At 42.5% G+C, this 20603-nt stretch overlaps 1 protein-coding gene across 12 annotated transcripts in view; it reads right to left on the bottom strand.

Moving 5' to 3' along the window:
• Positions 1-20603, bottom strand: part of RBFOX1 (RNA binding fox-1 homolog 1) — a 1681944-nt gene that overhangs the window by 692703 nt on the left and 968638 nt on the right. For all 12 annotated transcript variants that reach the window (XM_040256528.1, XM_040256446.1, XM_040256394.1 and 9 more), the window contains one exon: positions 17995-18036. In XM_040256528.1, coding sequence (XP_040112462.1) covers positions 17995-18021 — 27 coding nt within the window. In that variant the 5' untranslated portion in view covers positions 18022-18036. The remainder of the gene's footprint in view (positions 1-17994; positions 18037-20603) is intronic.

The raw sequence follows: 20603 nt of genomic DNA, 5'->3' as shown, positions 1-20603 counted from the left end.
TTTTTGTCTTTTTCCCTCCTAATCAGTGGCCAGAAAATGTTTTCTGAAAGGGCCAGAGAAGAAATATTTTAGGCATTGTGGACTTTCCGGTCTCTGATGAAACTACTCAACTCTACCATTGGCTGCATTCCAGTGAAACTTTATTTATAAAAGCAGGTGGCTTTCTCACAAGCTGTAATTTGCCAGTCCCTGACCTAGATGATTGTTCTTTTCTTTTTTTTTTCTCTTCTACACATGACTAGTGTAGCTGTTGTTTTGTGGTGAACATTTTAATTGACACATGATAGAGGGTCTAAATTTTTTTTTTCCTTTAAGCTACAGTTCAGATTTTGTTTTGCTCTTTTTGTTGTTCGTGTTCTTTTTCTCCCCAGAAACCCTTAAATAATTGGTAAGTGCTCTTGACCTCTTCAAGTTCATTTTCATAATTGGTTAGGGCAAGTCTGTTTTGAATTTGTCCATAGTCTTAAGGCATAGCTCTTATTAAAGGGTTGGGATTGGCTGACATTTTCAACAAAGGCCAGATAATGAAAATTTTAGGCTTTGCAGATGACATATGATTTTAATCACCTATTCTTATTTTTAACCATTTAAAAACATTAAAAAAATATTTGTAGGCCATGGGCTATGCAAAAATAATCCACAGGCCACATGTGGCCTGTGAGGCATAGTTAGTTGACCGTTGGACAAAATCAGAGGATGCACTGGTACATTATAATCTCTTGTCATAGGGCAGCTCTCTGGGATGTAGGTTATCATACAGGTGAAATTATGTACTGGCCTTCCTCCTGCTTTCTTTCACTATATTAATAATAAAAAGCAATATTCAACTTATATTTTCAAACATTTATTCTATTATATTATAGGCAATAGAGAACAGAAAAGTAAGTAAAATTAACTCTAGGAGATAAACTATAAGGGTAATAGGAAGGTAGAAAAAAGAGATCTTGAACTAGTTAATAGGTAAATAAACTAGACAATTACAGATTACATGTACGAGGGCATGGCAAACCACTCCAGTCTTTGCCTAGAGAATCCCATGGACAGAGGAGCTTAGCAGGGGGTCGCAAACAGTTGGACATAACTGAAGCTACTTAGGCATGCAAGCATAAAGAAGGCGAGAAGCACAGTAACAAAATAAAGACTAAGAGTAGTATTAAGCTTTTGCAAGGTCCTTCTGGCCCAGAAGAGTGAATGGAATGTTGAGAAGACATGATCAGTTGTTCAAAGCAGCAGTTTATTGGACGGGATGGAAGGACGATTCATAATTACACCAGAATAGTGGTAACTGGGACTGTTCCAAGCAACCCCGAACATATATTCACCCTAAAAGGGAACAAGAACCAGAAAGCTGGTCAAGTTGTTTGAAAGCTCTGGGGGTAATCTGCATGAGAAATCATGGTGGCCTCAACTCTGTTTGCAAAAATGGATTTGGAGAGGCACTGACAGATTTGAGAGATCGTACGGATCTCAACTCTGAAGGAGATTGTAGAGATGAGGAAGATGTAAGAGCCAAGAGCGACACCTTGGTTTTATGGCCTCAGCAAATGAATCAGAATCTCTTATGAGGAGATAGAAGAGGAAAGGAAGACCAGATTGATGGATATGTGTGGAAAGGGAAGATGGATGGATGTGGATTTGGGTATATTGAGTTCGAGATGCTTAAGTAATACTTAAGTTGAAATAAACAGTAGTCTTTGGTTATTAAAACCCAGAACTCAGGCAAGATTTCAAAGGTGGAGGCAGGTGGGAAATTATCCTTTAAAAGATCTGTCTTGGGGGCTTCCCTGGTGGCTCAGTGGTAAATAATCTGCCTGTCAATGCAGGAGACATGGGTTCCATCCCTGGTCGAGGAAGGTCCACACGCTGCAGAGTAACTAAGCCCGTGTGCCACAACTACTGAGCCCATGTTCTGGAGCCTGGGAGCCACAACTGCTGAGCCCACATGCTGCAGCTACCAAAACCCGAATGTCCTGGAGCCCGTGCTCCACAGCAAGAGAAGCCACCGTAATGAGAAGCTCGCACATCTCAGCTAGAGAAATAGCCCCCACTCGCCGCAACTAAAGCAAAGCATGCACAGCAACAAAGACCCAGAATGGCCAAAAATAGATAGGTGAATAAATAAAATTATTTAAAAAAAATCTGTCCCAGCCTTGGCATCTAGGGTGAGCAATACTATTCCCCTTTGAGCTATCACGGCACCTGATTTCATACCTACTAAATGGCATTTTCTTCTGCCTTATTTTATCATTACTTATTTCCACATTTCACACCTTCAAGAAGACTGCAGACCCCTCAAAGGCAAGATACCTACTTACTTTGCCTTAAAGGTTAGATAGCTACTTTCCTGGTACTGTACAGATGCTCAGTAGAAACTATCAGAATGATGTCATTGTTCTAAGATGCCTAAGGATCAACACTTCTTAAGATGACAGGTTTATAGCAGCAGCAGAGAACTGACCCTTTGAAGAATCTACAGTGTGTTAAACCAGATGGGACCCACCTTTTTCAAGCTTGGGGTAAGGATGTACCCATGAAGCACTAGCCTGTTTATCAGGAGTTCATTTCTCTTAATGACAAACATATCCAGAAGAACACATGACCACATGCCTCTCTGGGCAAAATGCATGCACTAAAGACTTTGCAAATTCACACCCGATCCCTGCTCACTGGTTCATCCACCCTCCTAACCGCAGTCTTGTCCGCTTTGGCTTTTGTTGACCTTAATCAATCTGCTATCTATAAAGTTAGCTTGGGGCTTCCCTGGTAGTTCAGTGATAAATAATTCACCTGCCAACGCAGGAGACACCAGAGATGCAGGTTCAATCCCTGGGTCGGGAAGATCCCCTGGAGAAGGAAATGTCAGCTCAATCCAGTGGTCTTGCCTGGAGGATCCCATGGATGGAGGAGCCTGGCGGGCCATAGTCCATGGGGTCGCTAAAGAAGCAGACACGATTATCGAATGAACAGCAAACACAACAGTTTCGTTGCAATTTCCCACTCTGCATCACCTGATCAGCTGATTAGTTTCAAGTTTTTAGTTTGAGGCAACTTTGCAAAAATATTCTGGACATGATGCTCTTGGCTATTTAGCAAATTATGCTTCCTGGGGCTGTGTTCCCAAATCACTTTATGCAAGGGGAGATGACTCTGCTTAGGAATATGTAGGAGCAAATAAGCAAAACCAGGTTAATCAAAACCACTTAAACATCAACTCAGCTATCTTGAAAACTGTCCTATGTTTAATTCAGACATTTATAAAAACACACCTTTGGCTTAAAAGTGTCGAACCATAAATGCAGTCAAGATCAAGTATATATAACCATAGAAAATAACACTGTAAAAATTGCTGAAAATGTTCAATCTCTGACTTATTCTTGGCAGAATATTCTGTGAGTGTTACTATCTGTGTACACATGCACTGCATCTTAGACAACGAGCTCACAGAAATCATGACTCTAAGCTTTCTATGCAGGAAGCTTGCTATACTCTTCACCACAACCTGTAAATTAGAAATACCATCAAGGCAAACGCAAACGTGCCAACTGTAGCAGCAAAGGCATTGGTTTCCCCACATGCTTGAAGGACATTGTCCTGTCAAAATTGAGTGTGCCAATTACCCTGTCAGCTCAACACAAGTTGCCCAAATGTTGGGAAATGTGATATGAATGAAAGATCAAGCTGGAATCTACTCAAAAATCCAAGACTTCCATCAAGAATAGCACTGATCCATCCATATATATATATTTTTTAATTCACCTAGCAACAGGGCTTCCCTGCTGGTTCAGATGGTAAAGAATATGTCTGCAATGCAGGAGACCCAGATTCAATCCCTGGGTTGGGAAGATCTCCTGGAGAAGGGAACGGCTACCCACTCCATTATTCTTGCCTAGAGAGTCCCCTGAATGGAGGAGCCTGGTGAGATACTGTTCTTGGAGTCAGACACAAAGAGTCAGACACGACTGAGTGACTCAGAAAGCTAAACAGGGCACAAAAACCAAAGGTACCAAAACACATCAAAATCAACTACACCATCTTGCCTTTGTTTAGTAGTAATGTCTTGGAGACTCACAGGACATGCATGAATCTTCCAAGGGTACCGTAACACATACACTGTGAAATTTAGACAGTAAAGAAGGCTGAGTGCTGAAGAATTGCTGCTTTCAAACTGTGGTGCTAGAGAACTCTTGAGAGTCCCTTGGACTGCAGGAGATCAAACCAGTCAATCTTAAAGGAAATCAGTGCTGAATATCCATTGGAAGGATTGATGCTGAAGCTGAAGCTCCAATACTTTGGCCACCTGATGTGAAGAGTGACTCACTGGAAAAGATCCTGATGCTGGGGAGGACTGAAGGCAGGACGAGAAGGGGACGACAGAGGATGAGATGGTCGGATGGCATCACCGACGCAATGGACATGAGTTTGAATGAACTCCAGGAGACAGTGGAGGACAGAGAAAGCTGACCTGCTGCAGCCCATGGGCTCACAAAGAGACATGACTTAGGGACTGATCAACGAACAACAAACCAGAACACAGTGCTGCAGCCTAGGTGGCTTAAACACTAGAAATTTATTTTTTCACAGCTCTGGAGGTCAAGAGTCTGAGATCAAGGTGTCAGGCAAGTTGGTTTCTTCTGAGGCCTATACTTCTTGAAGATGGCCATGTTCTCCCTGTGTGTGTCTGTGTTCTCATCTCTTCTTCTTATAAAGACACCAGTCCTATTGGAGTAGAGCCCACCCATATGAACTCATTTTAACTCAATTACCTCTTTAAAGACCCATCTCTAAATACTGTCACATTCTGTTGTATGGGGTGGGGGTTAGAATTTCAACATATGAATTTGATTGGACATGATTCAGCCCATAATAATATGATAATTTATTATCTCTAGGGTGAGGCTTCCCTGATAGCTTAGAGGTTAAAGCGTCTGCCTCCAACACGGGAGACCTGGGTTCAATCCCTGGGTCAGGAAGATCCCCTGGAGAAGGAAATGGCAACCCACGCCAGTATTCTTGCCTGGAGAATCCCATGGACGGAGGAGCCTGTTAGGCTACAGTCCACGGGGTCGCAAAGAGTTGGACACGACCGAGCGACTTCACCTTCACCAGGGTGAGATTAGGGCATCAGAATGTTTTACCAAGTTTGACAAAAAAAAGGAAAAAAAAAAAGGTAGTTTTCATTAATACTCTAAGTGGCCTCTGGGGTGTATGGTGAGAAGCACTGGGCTTCCCAAGCGGCTCAGTGGTAAAGAATCCACCTGCCAATGCAGGAGACGTGGGTTTGATTGCCGGGTCAGGAAGATTCCTTTGCCCAAAAGGAAGTGGCAACCCACTCCAGTATTCTTGCCTGGGAAACCCCATGGACAGAAGAGCCTGGTGGGCTACAGTCCATAGGGCCACAAAGAGTTTAACACAGCTAAGCAACTGAGCATGCACACACACTGAGAAGCACGTGATGTTCTTGTATCAGCTCTCCTCTATCTGCAGGGATCTGGGTGATTCCTTGAGGCTGAAAGAGAATATCTTACTTGTTCAAAAAAGGAATAAGCTCTGGCATGCCTCTCAGGCTCACAGCAACTCAATGAAATAAACAAATGTAGGTAAAACATCTGGCCCTATGTCCTCTGTGGATGGAAACTGATAGCTGCCTTCCCTTGGTCTATCAATCCAAGGTCCATCAATGCCAAAAGGTAGTGCTGATCCACACAGCCATCAGGGAAGCATTTTGGAAAATGATACAAGACTTGGCTTTTAGCAAACCTTTAACCAAGCTCTTGGCTCTGCAATTCTCCCAAGTTTAGCATATGTCCCCCGTGTATCACTAAAGGTTCTTTGATCACAGGCCAAAGGAATGAATTCTGACTAACTTCAGCAGAAAAAGAGATCACTGGAAGGGTATGCAATAACTCCAGGGAGAGCTGGATAACCAAGCTTAAGTACAAAAAGAGTAAGCAGGGTAGATCTGCAAGGCTAACTTTAGGAAGGGGATTCCTCACTCAGTCTTACCAGGATGTCACCCCTGAAATGAATCAACTCCAGCTTGTTGTTGTAAGTTTTTTCTCCTCTGTTGTGTATCACTGCCATCCACATCTGCCACAGTTTTAGTGAGCTTTTTTTTTCTTCTTCTTCTTTCATGTATTGATTTTTAGTTGCTCAGTTGTGTTCAACTTTTTGCAACCCCATGGACTGTAGCCCACCAGGCTCTTCTGTCCACAGAATTCTCTAGGCAAGAATACTGGAAAGAAAGTGAAAGTCACTCAGTCATGTCTGACTCTTTGTGACCACATGGACTATTCAGTCCATGGAATTCTCCAGGCCAGAATACTGGAGTGGGTAGCCACTCCCTTCTCCAGGGGATCTTCCCAACCCAAGGATCGAACTCAGGTCTCCCACATTGCAGGCAGATTCTTTACCAGCTGAGCCACCAGGAAAGTTATTCCCTTCTCTAGGGGATGTTCCTGACCCAGGGACCAAACCTTGGTCTCCCACATTTCAGACAGATTTTTTACCATCTGAGCCACGAGGGAAGTCCTTCAGTGAGAGTGTCCTCCTAAATTTCATATACTCAAATCCTAATGCCCAATGTGATAGTTGTTGGAAGTGGGACCTTTGGGGGGTGATTAGGTCATGAGGGTGGGGGCCCCACAAATGCGATTAGTGGCCACATTATAAAAAGACCCCAGAGAGATACCCTGCCCCTTCCACTATGTCAGGCTATAATGAGAAATCAGCTTCTCACAAAACATCCTGGCACCCTGACCTCAAACTTCCAGCCTGCAGAACAGTGAGAAATACATTTCTGTTGTTGATAAGTCACCCAGTATGGTATTTTGTTATAAGAGCCTGAATGAACTAGGACCCCCATCAACATCTCAGTAGAGGGAATCCCATTGGCTGCCTGGGCCATATCCATATCATGTGGCTTATTTATTGCCTCTGTAAGAATGAACATGGGGCTTCCCAAGTGGCTCAGTGGTAAGGAATTCACCTGTCAAGCAGGAGAGGAGGATTTGATCCCTGAGTCAGGAAGATTCCCTCGAGAAGGAAATGGCAACCCACCTCAGTATTCTTGCCTGGGAAATCCCATGGACAGAGGACTTTGACGGGTTACAATCCACAGGGGTCACAAAGAGTCAGACATGACTGAGTGACTAAACAATCACAATGAATGAACATGTGAGGGAAGAGAATTAACCCCGAGCGCACACAGGATGCTGTTCCCTGAGAGTAGGGATGCTTGCTGGACACCAACAATAAACCAGCATGTGTCCACTACACCTGCTATGGGCTTGCAAACAGCACAGCCTGAGTAAGGGATCTCTAAAGAGAGAGCTAATGATGAGCTTATGATGCTCTCATGACGGAGTAGAGGAGGACTTGTTGTCTGATGAAAACTTGCCTCTTTCTTCACGCAAGTAGAGGAAAGTACACATACTTATTTATCTGATTCCTGCCCCATTCTCCCTGTTCCCTATCAAGTTTTTTTTTTTTTTTCCTGGAATGGTATTTAGATCTCAGAAGTACACTGCAGGAGGGTAAGTCTTCACTGAGGCATCAGTCATAGAAATGAGGAATGCTGATGACAAATTGAAACGTCAGCATTATTAGCAGTTTTGTTGGAAGCTGTTTGATACCGATTTAATGATAAAACAAGAAATAGGACAAATGTGCCCTGGAAAGGTGGGGCTGCTGACTTGGGAAACTAGGCTAAAATGAAAGCAAAGGAAAAGGAAAATAAATATTAGGCCAAATGTGCTAAATGTAATAACTCTGGAGTCTTCCCCAGAGGAAGCGATGAAATGCCTGAGGAGATGCAAAGGAGGACAGATGTATTATCACACCTGTGAGTGCCAGGATTCAGCATCTAAGATGTAGGGAGGTGGCTACCTGTACATCTCTCTGTGTAACCGTGCCTTACTATGAAGCTGGGAAAACTAGTGTCTATAACTAGTCAGCTGGTTTCTTGATCCATTATCCTTCCAGTTCATCTGTTATTGATCTTTTTGAATATTGGGGAACCCATGAGATCTGGAAGGAGGAGTGTGCAAAAATGAAGACAACATTTTTTTTTAATTTGAATGTATTTATGAATTTCTTATTTTAGTAGGGAAGCTGCCCTTGGAGATTTTTCTGGTGGTCTGAATTATAGTCAGTTCTACAAGTAGAGAGCTAATTACTTTGCTGAAGCTGAACCTCCAATACTTTGGCCACCTGAAGCAAGGAGCCAACTCATTGGAAAGACCCTGATGCTGGGAAAGATTGAAGGCAGGAGGAGAAGGGGATGGCAGGTGGTTGGATGGCATCACTGACTCCACAGACATGAGTTTGAGCAGATTCCGGGAGATGGTGAAGGACAGGGAAGCTTGGTGTGTTGCAGTCCATGGAGTCACAGAGAGTTGGACACACTTCAGGACTGAACACAACAAACTCCTTTTGGTTGGGAAAAATCTCTAAGATGGGACCATTAGTTTTACAAGATTAAAGCAAGCATCCATCTTTTTTCTTTTTTTCCTTGTGTGTACACACCTGAATATACATGGAAGCAAAGAACCAAGTAGGGACAATGATGGTGAGTCATCTAAGTCAAGGACACTGGATTTTGGTCACCTCTTGAGTATTTGGCAAAGATTTGTTGCTGATCAGTCGCTTTGCCAATCTCCAAAGCCTGACTTTAACAGAGTTTTGGGGATGTTAACACAGACGATAATGTTCATGCCTCCAGAGAAGTGGTTCTGAAGACAGAATGATCTAGACAGGCAAGTTACCAGATACTTGTTAAGAAAAGACAATATTCTGGAGCAGCTGAACATCAGCTTGCATTGGACAAGCCCTGTGATACATATGTGGACAATGTCACTCTTGATGTGGAGTTCCAGAAATTACTTGCTGGGGGATCCTGAGAAAGAGGTTAAACTTTTCCCTCTGTTCTAGACTAATGGGTTAGCACATAAAAATAAGCATAATTTTATTTTGTGTTTCAAGGCCCTGTATCAGCTCTCTAGAAGGCATCTCATTTGGGAATGGGAGAAGGTAGTTCATTAGAAGCCTTTGAAAAGAAGGAATCACTTTAAAGAGATACAGAGGCTTCTTAAATTTTTTGCTTTAATCTAAAATATATTAATGTGCATTAATTTATTTATCTTTGATGTTGAGTCCAAGGCCTTTGAGTGTCGAGTGGAATTCCTCATCATCTTTCCCACACAAACCTCATCCATATTTCTCAGTCTCCAGTGGAAGTCAGCCAACCGTGGCTTGGGGGCCAAAACTGACCCAACCCTTGTTCTTGTAAATAAAGTTTTATTGGAGCAAAGCCTTGCTCATTCATTTTGTCTATGGCTGTTTAAGTGCTACAAAGACAATTTTGAATAATAGCAGTGGAAACTGTATGGCTGTGAAGCCTAAAAGACTCATTATCTGGCCCTTTACAGCAAAAGTTTGCCAAGCTCTGATCTATACTATCAGTTCTGGCTTTGTTTAATGTTAAGCAAGAATTCTAAGATGCATTTGAAAAATTCTGAGTGCAGAATCTTTCCAGATTTCTGAGGGTTCTTTTTCTGCTAACATGTTACCATCCTCTTACAGCTAATCCAAATAATGTTTGAGGCTTGCTTTCATAGAATGTTTCCAAAGCATTAACTTAGTTTTCAGAGAAACAGCTCTTTTTCTTATTGCACTCATTTTTCATCAGTTTACATAATATTCCACTAAATAATGTAATTACAATAACAAGTGCAGCTGGCAGAAGCAGGTCTGGGAATAAATACAACTAACTCTTGGCAAGCAGACACCTCAACGGGTGAAGAGAAAGGTGAGGTTGCACAAAACAGTCAGTTCACAGGCTGCACAGACATCTGTCAATATGTTTTATAAAGGGATAGAATGGCTGGTTTGATAAGTGGAGGCCAATTAGATATGTTTTTCCATCCGGGTCCTTTTATACAGCATCTCTCATTTCAGGAAATTATCATTTCCCCCTGTACCATTTTGTGCTGGTCTTTTAACAATGCTCATCTTCTCCACTAACCTGTAAGGTTGAGGAGAATGGGAGCCACGTAGGTTTTCCTATACCCTTCTGTCTCCAACACTTGGCACAGTGATGGGCGTATGGTACATGATCCAAAAACACTTCTTGGCCTTCCCGGGTGGCTCAGTGGTAAAGAACCCGCCTGCCAATGCAGGAGACATGGGTTGGACCCCTGATCCAGGAAGATCCCACAGGCCAAGAAGCAACTAAGCCCTTGTACCACAACTACTGAGTCCGGGCTCTAGACCCCAGAGCCGCAACTGCTGAAGGCTGCACGACCTAGATTCTGCAATATTAACATTAATGTAGTTAATATTTATTTTTAAAGCAACTCATTCTTAACCTAAATAGATGGACTTGCCAAGGATACTTCGTGCTGCGTCTGCAAAAGAAAACCATATCTACAGTCATGAATGTAAGAGAATGCAATGAGAAGCCTGGGCACTTTAACCAAAGAGTAACCCTCTGCTTGCCACAATAAAAGAAAAGCCCGCAGCAATGAAGAGCAGCACAGGCAAAAACAAGTAAGTAAAATTATAAAAAAAAAAAAAAAAAAAAAACACACAAAACAGAGCTGACTATGCTGGTTTGCATGCATGCCCTTTCTTGTATCTATACACCCCTGAAAAAACAAAGAAACTTCTTGAATAAATAGCTAAAGGGAAGCAGGCACTCTTACTTAGAATGTGTCATTCTAAACCTATAATCCCCAAACCATGAATCTTGTGAGGTCATTTCAAGGAGTAGGGAGCTGGCGTTTCTTTCCCTGCTCTCCTAAGACTCATCGAGGATGGGGTGGCCTTTTGGAGGGTGGGAGGCAGAGAGGCAGGGAACAATGGCTTTGCTGTTGACAGTGTACTTCGCAGGAGGTTGGGAAAGTTTCATTTTCTGATGCCCGGATGAAGGCAATGGGTTTAAGCCAAGAGGATCATTAGCCATTTGCATTCTGCAATCCACATCACTCTTGCATCGAGCAGAAATGAGAAACTTGCTTCTAACTGGCAAATTAAATATTGATAAGGCAGATCTGCTCAACAACATCTTTCACAAGGCTGGCACTATCATTTTAGTGTTTCTAAAACTTCCGTCATTTGCATTCCAGTGTCATGATTTTTGTCATAACTGCAGGCAATCTGTAACATTATGTAGTTAATATTTATCTTTAAAACAACTCATTTTTAACCTAAATGGATGTACTTGCTGAAGAAATTTTGTGTTGACGCTTCAACAGAAAACCGTATCTATAGTCATGAATGTAAGTTAATAGAAAAAAATTAATACCTAATAATTATTACCAACCTTTAAAGACACTGTTCTAAGACACTAATGCACCAATGTGCATTAATTATTTTAATCTTTGTTTGCTGGCACGCACAGACACACAACTTATTAAATGCGTGCAGCTATAATCTCGATTAAAAGAGGAGGAATTGGAGGAAGAGAAGATTTAAGTAACATGCTTAAGTACTAAATCGCAGAGTCTAGATTTTTATCTCAGTAGGCCTAGCTCCAGGCCCCTTGTTCTTAACTATGATATTTTGCAAACAGCGTTTTTAAAGTCTGGATAGATGCCTTGGCTGCTGCAGGATTTAAGCCCGAGGCATGCTCTGTTTCTGTTTAAAAAAAAAAAAAAAGAGCTTAGAAATTGGTAGAGACTTGTTTAAGATTCCTCATTTAAACAGGGTTTCTCACTGACATAAAGAGGATCGAGAGAGAATTGAAAAGGGAGTAACTTCCTAAGTGATTCATCATTTCCTTTTGACTTGAAGTTCACCACCTGGAGGCTGGATCATGCAGGGTAAGTGTCTCACACTTTGGGAAACACTGAGCTATGAGTGGGATATTGTTTAGTCGCTAGGTCATGTCTGACTCTTGAGGCCCCATGGACTGTAGCCTGCCAGGCTCCTCTGTCCATGGGATTCTCCAGGCAAGAATACTGGAGTGAGTTGCCATTTCCTTCTCCAAGGGATCATCCTGACCCAAGGATGGAACTTGCAGTGGCAGGCAGATTCTTTACCACCGAACCACCTGGGAACCCTTAAGCAGGTGTCTCGTACTTATTTCCCAGTGGTATGCTACTGTGGCATACTTATTTTGCTCAGCTCTGGCCTCCAAGAATGGAAAGTATTGCAAACATCCTTGAGGATATTTACTCGCTGGCAATGATCTTCTTTCTCAGATTATTCAGTCATCCCTCAATAGGTGACCCTGGGCAACTAGCTTTATTTATACTGTCCCTTTAACACAGCTGATTGGACCAGAGTGAGGAACTGACCGAAGGTTGGGCCAACCAGATTCCTTTTCCAGGAAATCTATAATCAGGATTCATGAACACTCCATCCCTGTACCTGTAGGAACAAATGCTGCATAAATCATAGAGGCTGGAAAGTGCCATGTGCCTAAAGAAGGTGAAGAGTTTTCAAAACGCAAAGCAAAAGAGTGGACCCACATGATAACCAAACAGAAGAGGTAGGAAAAAGCTGCCTGAATCCTGATAGCTTTCAGCTTCTAAGCTCTGTTCCTTGTGAGGCCTGATTGCTTGCCTTTTCTGCTTAGGCTGGCCCAAGCCAGTTTCTATCATCTGCTAACTAAGTGAGGGGTGGTTTTCTTCTGAAGACATTACCATGCCATCAGGTACAGAACCCATTCTCTGAATTATTATTTTTTTTTAGTTTGGGGGTAGTGTGGGGACAGACAGACTCTGAACACACTTTCTGGCCTGCTAATCCAGGTGGGAGGGCTTCCTTGATGGCTCAGAGGGTAAGGAATTCGACTGCAATGCAGGAGATACAGGAGACTCAGGTTCAATACCTGGGTCAGGAAGATCTCCTGGGGAAGGAAATGGCAACCCACTCCAGTATTTGTCCCTGAAAAATCCCATAGACAAAAGACCTTGGTGGGCTACATGGGGTCGCAAAGAGTAGAACATGACTGAGCAACTAACCACACTCACACCTTCCTAGTGGGAAGAGGGATGAGAGGACCAGTTGGAAGACTGTAAGATCAACAATTCAGAACATCATTGATGATGAGTATATACTTTTTTGGGGAAGAGCTTTATGAAAGTCATTTAATTCAATCAACAATCCTTTGAGAAAGTCTCCCTATTTTGCACGTAGAGAAACTCAAGCATAGACAGGAACCTAAGACCGTCACCAGCGCTCCTAACCACTCAAACTATGCTGCCTCCCGTGATATTCATCTGCCATGTTACAGGTAAAATTTAAGTCCACAGATGATTCTGATCCACCTGGGAACCAAACCTTCACCTGCTTGGTAGTGACTTGACCAAACTTCAATAGTCGCTCATCCAAACCCACCAGCTGAGAGCCACAACACAAAAGATCCCTTTGTAACCAAGTATTTTATATGAATGCAAATAAAAATGATTTTTGGATTCTATGACCATACAATCTTTCCCACTGGGAGATGGATGAGAGTGACAATAATGTACTAAAATCATACAATTTCTCTCTTAGTTGTTTGTTTCTTTGTTGGCTTCCCTTTGGGGGGGCTTCCCTTGTGGTTCAGCTGGTAAAGAATCCGTCTGCAATGCAGGAGACCTGGTTTTGATCCCTGGGTTGGGAAGATCTCCTGGAGAAGGGAAAGGCTATCCACTCCAGTATTCTGTCCTGGAGAATTCCATAGACTGTATAGTCCATGGGGTTGAACGACTGAGCAACTTTCACTCACTTTGTTGGTTTCAGGTGCTGGAGAGGTAAATATTGATGGGTGGGTTATGATAACTGTCCAACTGGCATTGTTGAACATCAGTTGGCAGCAAACCTGAGTAATTGCAGCCCACAGTGTCAAGAGAACTTTCAATGCACAGATTTCGAGATGAGCCCCTGTGAGCTATCACCCCAAAGGGATCCAGCAACAGTCTGAAAAGATAAAGTAAAAGAAGGCTTAGCCTACTCTAGATTGACAAAATTTAGGATGGAGGAATGAACAGGTTTTCTGTTCTGTTGTTTGCTCACTGGCAACGAGAGTAATTCCAATAGCCTTCCGAGAAGGGTGAGTCATCGTTCAGAATGACTGGCTGGAGGCCTTCTCTTGGGAAGAGCAGAGGCCAGGAACTCATGGATGATATGTCTGGGGCTGAGCTAGGTCCTGGAGTGAGGTCTTTGGTCTGCTGCCTATACCCGATGATGAGGGAAAATCAGCAAAGACAGGATCCAGGATGGTTCCAAGGAACATAAGCTGAAATACAAAGAGAGTGCCAAGTTGGGTAGAAAAGGCGGTTAGGATGGGGAGATGCGATCCCTGAGACTGGCAGAGAAGCATCTGTTTCAGATTTCACGACCCAGAGTTTGGGCATAGCTGAGGCTATAAGTGTGGTTCCCGGAGTCCTAAGAGCAGGGTTAAAGGTGTTGACAGGAAACCAGCAACACAAGTAACAGAGAGGACTCATGGGGATTCCTTTCATGGACGACGCTAGTGGGAAACTCCATCAACCAACATGCTCCTCTTCTTCCTGTTTAAGCCAATTTTATCATCTTCCGGTGACGATGTGCCTGTCCCCGGGGGGCGGTGGGAGGGAGCAGAAATCATGGCCGCTGTGGCCAATCACTGACCTCCCAAGTCGCTCTGGCACTGATTGGCATGGTGATTGGCCAATGAGATGAAAAAGAACATCTGCCTAGAAGGTTTCTGGGATTGTCCTCCAATCACAATCAAAAGAAAAAGCTCCTCTTAGCTTTCTCTCCTGATGAGAGTGCTGTGTCCAACATGTGATGCTGCTTCTTCCTCTGGGAAAAAGGAAAGACTAAGAGAGGCTCAAAGGTTCTAGATCACTGCCTCCTACCCCCAAATCCACTGAATAAACGCTGAAACTGGGAGGTGACCAGATATTTTTATGTTTTAAAGAATGCTTAGCTTTGCTATAACTTTCAGACAGTAACATTCTACCTGGAAAAACAAAAACAAAGCTGCAATAATTTTCCAAGTCTTTCTCAGAGTGTATTCTGCATCCCCAAGTGTTCTGTGATCAGATGAGTTTGCAAAACATTGCATACAGAGAGGAGAGGGAAGCTCATGAGGAGGTGATACATGCATAATCATGGCTAATTTGCATTCCTGTACGGCAGAAACCATCACAACATTGTAAAGCAATTTTCCTCCAATTAAATAAATAAATTAATTTTAATAACGTGTATTATCATCATCTCTGTATTTTGTTTTTGCTCATTAAAGGCTCTGAGAAGTCCTGCAGCTTAAAAGAAAGTAAGTTTAACTCTTTTTAACATAATGAATTGAGTAAAGAATGTTTTTAAGATTTTATAATATCTTTTAGAATAAGTACCTCACAGAATGCATTTTTGGGGGCGGGGGAAATAGGATTTGTGAGAAAAGGAGAATAAGAGGGGTTTTGGATGTACCAATATCTACAGGTGTCTACATGCACAAAACATGGTTGAGTAGCTGCATCTTTTTGTATTATCTGCCGTTCCAGGAGGCCAAGATAAAGGGGTACATTGTATAACCATCCAATTGCCTCCTTGAAATCTGACAACATAACAGAATGTGCTGATGAAGGGATATAAACTTGGCAACATGGCTGTGGTCCAAAAATCCTGGACTACAAATGCAGTTTGCTGTATTTAAAACATGTTTTAAGAAGTGAGGCTGGCAGATAGACACCCTTCAATGAGGCTGGTAAGTAAACCACTATCTATTTTTCTCCCACTGCCTCTTTTTCTAAGGAAAAAAAGAAATACTGCATTTCATTAAAACAGCCAGGTATTTCAGATGAGAGCCAGATTTCTTTTCAGGAACACCCCAAAAGTGTGTCTCCCTAACAAAAAAGCAATCACCTTCCTCAAGAAAGTTTTCTTTTCAGGTAATAGGAGGTCAGAATATAAACACAAGAGAGGACTAAAAGGAAAGGAAGGATCAGGTAGGGAGAAAAAGGAGGAGAAGGAAAACAGAAAAAGAGAAGATGGGGAAAATATCCATAGACAAGACACAGCTGTCAAAGATGAGACAGAGTCTAATAACAGTTGGGTGTCTCCCAGGAGGGAATTGGATGCCTAAGATTCAGATAGGAAGGGAAATTTTCACTGCATTCCCTTGGGCATCATTTAAATTTCAGACTCCATAAATGTGTTTCCCATCGATTGGAATGTATCTATTGATTCAAAACATAAATTACTTTAAAATGCGAAAGCAGACTACAACAGCAACAACAAAGCTCCAGTCCATGGTATCAGGGATGGTCTTATACAGGGCTATCGGAGCACCAGGTTAGAGTTAACTGCATGACTTCTCATATCAAATCACAGCTTGAAATGTATTCAACAGAGTGTGTGTGTGGGGGGGGGGTGTGTTTGCTCCATTCTTGTTCCTCAACCACACCCCTGATGACAGTGCCCCCATCAATGCAAAATAATAAAGCCCTCCAACTGCACACAAGTACTTCATTACCTCCTGCGTCCTTAATTTGCCGGGGGAGTCTCATTTGCCATAGAAATTTCAATTTTTTCTTAATTCTGAGGAATTTATCAAGGCCTCCTGGAGACCAAAAAAAAAAAAGCACACATTCCTCTTTATCTAGCTCTGACCTAGTTCTGGCCACATCGTCCCCATCTAAACAGGAAGAGAAATCTGAAGTTGCAATACATTATTTACTAGGATGAACCAGTAATTCAGACTGCAGGGAAAAGCAATAAGAGACTTCAGGAAAGCTTAAAACATCTTGAAGGCTGTTTCATGAGGAAGTCACAGCTAATGCAGGCACAGGTACTTAGGAGTGAAGTGGGGAGAGATGAGAGGTTAATCCATAGGGCCGTGCTGGGACGCCACATACAATAAATATGCATAAAAGCAGAAAGCTTCAACCCACCAGCTCTCCGTTCCACGCAACTGGATTTTGTTGTTTGTTTTACATAAGGATTTAACACACCTGATGCCAAAAACTATTGTAAAATGGAAATAACTCTGCAAATCATTGTCATCTTGAGACAGGCAGGATGTAAAGGCTCTGGAAAGTTACAAGGCAGAGTATAAACAACATGTGAATGCTTCAGTAAACTAGGCGGCTGTAAGCTCTCTTCGAGCACAAGGCTTTCTTAACCCCTAACCTTACTGTTATGATTTTTAAAGTAACAGATTCCTTTAGTTTTTATAACAAACATGACTATACAGCACACAGTCCAGTAAAAATTGCCAATTTCCACCAGTGACATTAAAGACAGGCCATGACTTCACATTCATCCATCCAAAACATGATGCATTTTTTAAAAAACACAAATGGAGGGGTGGGGGAGGCAATCCAGACATTTCTTAAAATACTATACCCAGGCCATCAAGGATCTCAACCATGACACCTTCCAGCAGAACAAAGCCACCGAGCTGCGCTGATAAGCAAACTGTTCTCTGCTGTCATTGAGGCAACACCGTTTACAACTAATGTACTTCAGCACTGAGAGAGTTTCATTTTTAGGAAGGTAAATAGCATTTGAGTTTTAAAGTTCTGTCTCCTCCTAGACACACACATGCCACCAAAACTAAAAGGTCTAGGGAGGACTCAAATTCTCCTAGAAAATGTCCTTGACTTAGTAGCGGCTCGCCCACCCCAGTTAACAGCCACATAGCATTTGAGCCACTCAGCAAAGAGCCTGGCGTTCACATTAAGGAGGCAGCAAGGCGTTCTTTTGACCTTTGTTATTACTTAGACCTCGTATCGTCCATAAAAAGAGTACAATGATGTCAAACAAATTCCAGAAAAGAAGTATTTATTGCTGAATCTAAATCAAAAAATCCATATCTACTATAATGGCACTTCAAAAGAAGATATACTGTATTTACCAACTCAATCAATACTAAATTAGCCGGGATAAATATTTTCAACTCAACCAGTCTTAAGATGAAGCCCGTTATTTAGAATCCTGCGTCTGGGGAGAGACAGGGAAATTTTTGCTTATCACACAGAAACGAGACCCAGGAATAATTTTACAAGCAGATACACCTACCCTTAGCTGCTCTCTTTCACAATTCATCTGTTGTCTTGAAACCTACAAAGAGAAGAAAAAGAGGGGGGAAATCAGACGGTTCTGCCTGAAAATAGCATGAAAGAAAATGGAAAATTACTTCTAATCACTTGGTTCAAAGTAGACCCAGAATTAATTAATTATGCATTTAATGTTTTCTTTAGGTCCAAATAGCTTCCGCTTCTCTTGGAGTTTCAATTGTGTCATCCAGAAACACAACTAGAATGAGCTATAGTCTTGAAGGTGGATAAAGAGAGGGATGTGAATGAGGGCGTGGGAGGTAGAATCTGACCAGGGTGAAGCTTTTCCTCTTGCCCCAACAAGTGCAGGCATTCTTCATGGAAGGTCCACTTACTCAACCATTAAACAGAATGAAGTAATGTCATCTGCAGCAGGATGAATGGACCTAGAGATTGTCACACTGAGTGAAGGCAAGTCAGATAGAGAAGGAGAAATATATGACATCCCTGATAGGTGGAATCTAGAAATAAATGATACACAAGAGCTTATTTACAAAACAGAAAGAGACTAACAGACTCAGAGAATGAACTTATGGTTGCCAGAGGGGAAAGGATAGTTAGGGAGTTTGGGATCGACGCATACACTCTGTTGTATTTAAAATGGATAACCAGCAAGGACCTACTACAGAACAGGGAGCTCTGCTCAATACTGTGTGGCAGCCTGGGTGAGAGGAGGGTTTGGGGGAGAATGGATGTACGTGTATGTACATGGCTGAGGCCCTCTGCTGTTTCCCTGAAACTGCCACAGCATTGTTAGTTGGCTATATGCCAATATAAAATGAAAAGTAAAGCATAAAAAAGATGGTCAGGGATAAGCACTGGTCAGCACACAGCATCTTGGCTGATGCTAAGGGCCCACAGTATCACCTATCACCTGGCAAGTGGGTTACATTTTATGGTCCAGTTCTAATCAGATAGCAGTATGTCCCTGAGGACTGTGTTGGGGGAAATTCTGAGGTCAATGCTTATATCAGAGAAGGGAATTCTGATCAACTTGTGATATCTCCCACAAGCTCAAAAAAGGAAAAGATTAGTGATACCTATGCCATGCCCTAGGACTTCCCTGGGGGCTCAGACGGTAAAAGTGTCTGTCTACAATGCGGGAGACCCGGGCTCGATCCCTGGGCCAGGAAGATCCCCTGGAGAAGGAAACGGCAATCCACTCCAGTACTATTGCCTGGAAAATCCCATGGACAGAGGTGCCTGGTAGGCTACAGTCCATGGGGTCGCAAAGAGCAGGACACAACTGAGCGACTTCACTTTCACTATGCCATGCCCTACCAAAATGTGCTTCTTAAAAGCAAGGATGTGTCTTTAGAATAACCATATAATTTGTTGACCGGACAGAAAAAAACATATATGTATATGTGTATAATGTGAGTCCATCCCTTCCCTGCAAATACGTTCACAGAGTGGGAAGGAGAGGGTAGGAGAAATTGAGAGGGTAGCACTGACATATATACACTGCGGCTGCTGCTAAGTCGCTTCAGTTGTGTCCGACTCTCTGCGGCCCCATAGACTACCAGGTGTGAAACAGATAGCTAGTGGGAAGCTGCTGTATAACACAGGGAGCTCAGCTTGGTGCTCTGTGATGACCTAGAGAGGTGGAGTGGGTGGTAGGAAGGGGAGGGAGGCTCAAGACGGAGGGGATACATGTACACATGTGGCTGATTTATGCTGCTAGACAGCAGAAACTAACACAACATTGGAAAGCAATTATCCTCCAATTTAAAAAAAATTAAAAATATATGGGCATTAAAGGAGTGTGTGGGGTATTAGTAATGATTATCCTGGGGTCAGCAGATGTGACATGGGGGTGACAAGGCAACCTGGGACCTGCGGTCACTCTCCCACTATGGGGACTGGGCTTCCCTGCTGGCTCAGATGGTAAAGAATCCACCTGCAATGTGGGAGACCTGTGTTCAATCCCTGCATTGGGAAGATCCCATGGAGGAGGGAATGGATACCCACCCCAGTATTCTTGCCTAGAGAATTCCATGGACAGAGGAGCTTGGCGGGCTGCAGTCCATGTGGTCTCAAAGAGTCAGACACGACTGAGTGACTAGCCGACTCCACCTTCAACTCCAACAACAAAACCAAAAGGCAATTTGGGTACCCATTCACAATTTATTTTGTATATTTCTAGCGTGCTTTTTTTTTTTCTTTTCACCAATGAGGCAACCCCTAATACCTAGCATCTGACAATATATCGCGAGTTTTTGAAACATACTAAAGGAGAAGAAGGTTTAGGAGATGACTTTTGATGTATATTTTACATATTTTATATTGAAGGTTTCTTTTTGACTTTCTCTAAAACAAAAACAGGAATCATTACTTAGGATATGCCAGAGCCCCGAATCTATAAATCAGTGCTTTGCTGTGTCCTTTAACCCAGAAGTATCACCTCTAAGAATAGCTCTTAAGAAAAGAGAGTCACACACAAATGTTTATTTATGTGTCAATTAACTGCAGCATTATTTAAAAGCTGTAAATATTACCATGTGTAATAATAGAAACATTAAAAGTAAATTTTAGTACTACTGTGCACGAGGGCTCAGTTGCCTCAGTCGT

The sequence above is a fragment of the Oryx dammah genome, unplaced genomic scaffold, assembly GCF_014754425.2.
Source record: "Oryx dammah isolate SB20612 unplaced genomic scaffold, SCBI_Odam_1.1 HiC_scaffold_2, whole genome shotgun sequence".
NCBI classification, from domain to species: domain Eukaryota; kingdom Metazoa; phylum Chordata; class Mammalia; order Artiodactyla; family Bovidae; genus Oryx; species Oryx dammah.
Note: the sequence above shows the minus strand (reverse complement) of the source record. Positions and strands in the feature narration are given on the sequence as shown.